We start from the raw sequence: 5,552 nt of genomic DNA on the forward strand, positions 1-5,552 counted from the left end.
GTCATTTTTTATTGGCGGTTGTGGTGTGACACAAGAATGAATGTGTTTGAGGGCTGCTTGAAAATGTTGCAATGATTTGTATTCAGAGTTTCTGTATGTTGAAGACCTGCCATCCACTAAATTTCACAACAAGAGATTTCAATTTTGAACTACGATAACGGCGCAAGTTTGTGTTTCATGATTGAGACATGTTAAACTAAACCACTGACAAGAAGGGTTCACTCAATGTCCAATTATAAGGCGCTCTGCATTATAAGGCGCACTGTGGTTTTTTGAGTAAATTGTAAATTTTAATGTGCGCCTTATAGTGCGGGAAGCACGGTACTTTTTATGTGCGCTTTGTAGTGTGGAAAACACGGTACTTTTGACTCTGTGGCCACCCCCGGCTTGAGGGGTCACCAGAGCGTGTCCATGACCACCCTGGGCAGGCTACCACATACATATTTGACCCGAATGTGAGGACAAGGGGTGGGGCGCATCTCTTGTGACAAAGTAGACGATAATGTTTAGAATAATGTGTCAATCAAAGCTGCTACATATAAATAAAACGACTGACAACACATTGATGTCTTTGAATTACACAAAGCGAAACCTCCAAGTAAACAAGGTATGTAGACGCGCCGGCTCGCTTTTGGCTATCTTTACAAATATTTGTGCTGTTGTGAAGCAAGTATTTTCGGTCACTGGAAACTTGTGTTGAACAGCGGCACAACAAAGTTGGTGATTTTGGCTTTAAGCATTTTTCTGCTCTTCACAATCAGTGAGTATCTCACTGATGATTATATTAATTCATTCGTTTTCAGGCGCAGCCATTGAGATGGCAGCATTTGGCCCTCCCGGTAATTAATTTGTTCTTGCTGTTATCTGCCAGAGTACCAGATTTTTAGGACGATAAGTCGTGGGTTGTTTTTTTAGTTTGGGTGGGGGCGACTTATACTGAGGCATCATATGTGAATTTTTTCACAAATTTTAAAAATAAAAAAGGGGCAACCGCGATAAACGAACCGCTATGTAGCAAGGGATGTAACATCAGCGGTGCGGCGGTTGTTTATATAAAGGACAAAAGATTCAATCACTAAATGACGAAGGGCCCCACGTACTACCGTCAACATTAGCGGCTTTGTTTGTAAGTGACACGGAGGACGAAGATTTTGAAGGATTAAAAAAAAAAAAAAAAAAGGGAAAGAAACAGTGGACAAGTGCTTTTTACATAACCACTTTTGGTTTTAATGATTACAATCCAAAACATTTGTACAACATTTTCAACTTTAAAAAATGGATGACATTTTCTGTATGTTTGTCTACTACTATTTGTCTGACACTAACTGCTATATGGAAACGAATCAAATGAACATATGTTGGGGAAAAGGCTTGTTCTGGTCCATGGTTTGTGATGAAATTAAAGAGCGCCACTTGCCCCGCTTCCACAACAAGCACAACAAAAGAAAAACATGGATAACAAAACTGATAAACAACGGGTTCCGGAGCCATGGAGAATATTCAGGACCCGGCGCGGTGGAGAAGTGGCGTTAACTAGCCTTCAAGTAAAACGGGATATCCTAGTGCAGTGCAGTTGCCTCATCTGTATTCTTGTTTATGTGTGCATGTGTGTATGTATATATCAGGGATGAGAATGGCAAATGTGAAAAAACACTGAAAAGTAGCCGGGGGTCTCGGGGGCCGATGATATATATATACACTTATGGAGAAATCAAAACGTTTCGTTTTTGGATGCTGCCTGTCCTGCTTGCCTGTGTAAAGCACTTCAAGGACGAGTGTTTCAGAAATCTCTTCTCCGTATAGAGAAGAGTTTGCTGAAAGATTTCAGTTCCTTTAATCTATGGAAACCACGAACACGGTAAAGTGTTAAGCTTGAGATGACACAAATTTTACAAACTGCATTTCACACACACACACACACACACACACACACACACACACACACACACACACACACACACACACACACACACACACACACACACACACACACACACACACACACACACACACACACACACACACACACACACACACACACACACACAAAGATTTCTCAATGGATTTACACAATTCACAAAAATGATACGGAATGATGACGGAAAAAAAAAAATGGAAATCCACGGATCTGCGGAAAAGTCTCATCCCTGATATATGTGTAGTCACATCGGTTGTGGCTGGCCTCCTACATGACGGCGCAAGACGTCTTGCCAGGCTGTGCGCCGCCGTCCATTTTCTCTGCCTCCAAGATCATCCGGCGGAAAACCTCCACGGCCGTCTGCACAAACAGCCGCACACTCCACGTCTCTCACATACAATACTTCCAACCGTGAGATAAAACATGTTTGGGAATATTTTTTGTTCATCATCCCCAAGCTCCTACAACAACTGGCGAGTTCTCCAAAAATGAACCACATCACCACCAGGTACCTGGTTTTCTTTGGCCGAGGATTCCATGAAGGCAGCGTTCCAGGAGTCTGCTAATGCTTTCCCCTCTTCGCAGCTGATTACTCTGGAACATAAAAATCAGGGGCCACAATATTACGTACACTTGTCTTTATTCACAGCAAATAGTTTGATGAGGTACCTCTCCATGTGCAGGTCGTTTTTGTTTCCAACAAGCATGATGGGAACTCTGTAGCGCGGGGGAAGTAAAGTGACACGTTTTAATACCGTTTTGGGCTCCGGAACAAACCGATGACGTGGTACTCACTGAACTTTCCCCACCATGTCCAGCAGTTTTTCATGAATCACTTGGACCACTTCAAAGCTGCAAGAAATAATGGGTCATTTTGCCGCTATGTTCTCCACTGTTAACCAAAGTAAAAGCACACCTTTTATTGGATGTCACGGAATAGACTAGGATGTAGCCATTTATATCTATGGAGTACGTCTGAGGGAAGATGGAATATTCATCCTGTGGAGATAGAACAATACAATAAAAGACTGATACAAGTTAGTTGTATGTCGCACATCTGATCAAAAAATGAATTACAAGGATTACGCTCTATGACAAAGCAAAAATATTATCAGTGTGAAGTCCCTCAGTGAATATTTATTTTTCTCAGCATTTTGATGCATGTATGGAAAGAGTACTACCTGTCCCGCCGTGTCCACCAGCTGGAGATGATATTCTTGTCCATTTATTGTGATCATCTTAGTAAACGCTGCAGGCGGGACAAGAAAAAGAAAAACGCATGAGATGGTGGAACATCTTTACTTCCGCTTTGGAGTGGATCCATCGAGAGTGGGTTCACCGGGTGCAGGGACGGTTCGATATTGTGCCTGTGGAGAACGCTGACACTTGGTTTTTACAGTAACTGCTTCCTAGTTATTTATAGAGGCATACCACGTGCTTGCCAGGATTGGTAAAAAAATGAAGAGGCCTTCAGGAAAACATTGGGCTGTAGAATCAATGGAGTCTTTGAAGCATCTGCTGGACAGTTGGAGATTTGAGACATTGCTGAAGATATCATCCTATTATGGAAAATTCACTCTGAATGGCTGGAATACAAATATAGTACTTGTTGATTCATCAAGTGGAAATAATCAAGTAAATCTTTAGTTATCTCATTTAGCTAGGTGAAGAGCCATAATTTTTAAGTGACTGTAGTATTAGGGGAATTTGTGTTTAGTGATGTGTCCGCTGATTGCACTACATCCACGGATCCTTTTATATTGATCAAATCCATCCTAGGGCCTATCCCAGCTGACATTATTCAAGAGGCACGGTACACCCTGGTCTGGTTGTCAGCCTATTGCACGACAAAAAGGCATTCACACTCGCATTCATCCATATGGACAATACAGAGCAGTGATTCTGTGTGTGGAGCACTAGTCGTGCGCACGCTCTCTCCAGTGGTATAACAAAGAATGTGCACCATCTAATGGTGACCTAAAATAGCATGTTACATTAAATATATCCATCCATTTTCTGAACCGCTTTGTCCCCACGGGGTCGCAGGCATGCTGGAGCCTATCCCAGCCGTCATTGGGCAGTAGGCAGGGGACACCCTGAACTGGTTGCCAGCCAATCGCTATTTATTTATTAATAATATTGAATATACTTTTTAGGACTAAGAGAACCCAGAGATGAAAGGGAAAATATTCAAACAGTAATTCAGCGGCTTGTGATGAACTCTTGTTTTGACAAAGAAAATGCCTGGCTTTGTGGGAACTTGCATGCACTTTGCATTATTTATTTTTTTAGTCGATGTGGATAGCAACAGCCTTACTCGGCGACGTCATTGGCGTGGGGTCGTGGTGAGACCGCACCACTTCCCCAAAATGGACTAAGTTCAGCCAGAGTTAAATCAGTGTATAAAGCATTTAGTATTTCAGGATTGTTGGAATATTTTTGATGAAGGCGTGTCACACAGTACTACGACATCTGGAACTACTTTAAATTGTGAGAAACAATTGCATTTGTGTAAAAAATTTGGTTGAATTTGCTAACCTTAAGCAAATCCCCTATGCAAATTCACAACGAATAAAATTCTGATGGTAAATAGGACCACAAAATTGACATTGTCATTATCCTCATCACATACTTACTGTTTTCTATTGTGGGGTCATAGGAATCGACAAACTGGCCCTCGACAAACTGAATGGTCAAAGAGGACTTTCCTGTAAAAGAAGAAAAAGCATTAATGGTTTTGCATCGTCATAGAATTATTCACACCCTCGGTGAGTGGAATGTATTACCTCGTGTTATACAAGAACAATAAGTGTAAATGTAATCAAGAACACATTCTTTCAAGCGTTTACCTACTTTTGGCCTATCTTGTTTTTGGGCATAAAAAATTATAGTTATATAAACACATTAACCCTTAACCGTTAGAACATTTGGTTTTCACTGATGATAACTAAATGTAGCATTGTCTATGGCAGGTTTATGTAACTAAAAAAAAAAAAAAAAAAAAGACATTATTAACCGAAGAGTCAAAGCATCCATCACGCTACCCCCCCCCCCCCTTAATTTTCCAACTGCGCCAGCTCGCAGTGACATGACCAGCAAGCCATGCGTCAAATCCATCCGCTCGTCGCGTATGGGGTGTGTGGTTTCGTCGTTTGACGGCGAAAGTATGCCAAAAATGTTGACCGTTTTGGTTTTAAGGCGGAGGCCTGGTGACGGGGCCGCCTTCACCTGGTGTAGGGAGGGATGCTGCGAGTACGCAGGGCCCGCTACAGCCTAGCCCCGGCCGGAGCATGCATCCTTTACCCAGGGAGGAACAACCCAAGTCCTGTCGTGTAACCGGTTCTCACCTACGGATCGGTATCCGAGGATGGCGAGCTTTCGTGACTTAGGCTGCGGCATGTCTCGCTCTGGTTATCGCATCGAGTCCTAGCGATCGACCGCAACCTCCAACCGGAATGGCACCCGAATCCCAAGGAGCGCAACGAATGGCACATACAGCCCCAGTCCACACAACCGGCGATGTCCTCTGCGTTGTTTCTGAGATTTGTGGCCGGACACCCGGGGGAGATTTACGGAGTTTATTTCAGGTCTTACGCGCGAAGCTTTTGGTTTTCAGCAACTGCGTCACTCCCCT

The 5,552-nt window shown here is 42.9% G+C and overlaps 1 protein-coding gene across 2 annotated transcripts; it reads right to left on the reverse strand.

Moving 5' to 3' along the window:
- Positions 1-1,203: 1,203 nt before the first annotated feature.
- Positions 1,204-5,552, reverse strand: rheb (Ras homolog, mTORC1 binding). 2 transcript variants are annotated; one of them, XM_085930844.1, is made up of 8 exons: positions 5,266-5,552; positions 4,555-4,626; positions 3,100-3,167; positions 2,835-2,917; positions 2,714-2,770; positions 2,588-2,635; positions 2,431-2,512; positions 1,204-2,278 (listed from the first exon to the last, which is right to left on the reverse strand). In XM_085930844.1, exons 1-8 carry the CDS (start codon positions 5,315-5,317, stop codon positions 2,186-2,188), a joined length of 555 nt encoding a protein of 184 aa, XP_085786970.1. In that variant the 5' UTR covers positions 5,318-5,552; the 3' UTR covers positions 1,204-2,185. The 2 variants fall into 2 exon arrangements, with proteins under 2 accessions (XP_085786970.1, XP_085786971.1); XM_085930845.1 differs by having other exon boundaries at positions 2,173-2,320.

The sequence above is a fragment of the Syngnathus leptorhynchus genome, chromosome 14 (assembly GCF_054491065.1).
Source record: "Syngnathus leptorhynchus isolate UIUO chromosome 14, UIUO_Slep, whole genome shotgun sequence".
Taxonomy (NCBI): domain Eukaryota; kingdom Metazoa; phylum Chordata; class Actinopteri; order Syngnathiformes; family Syngnathidae; genus Syngnathus; species Syngnathus leptorhynchus.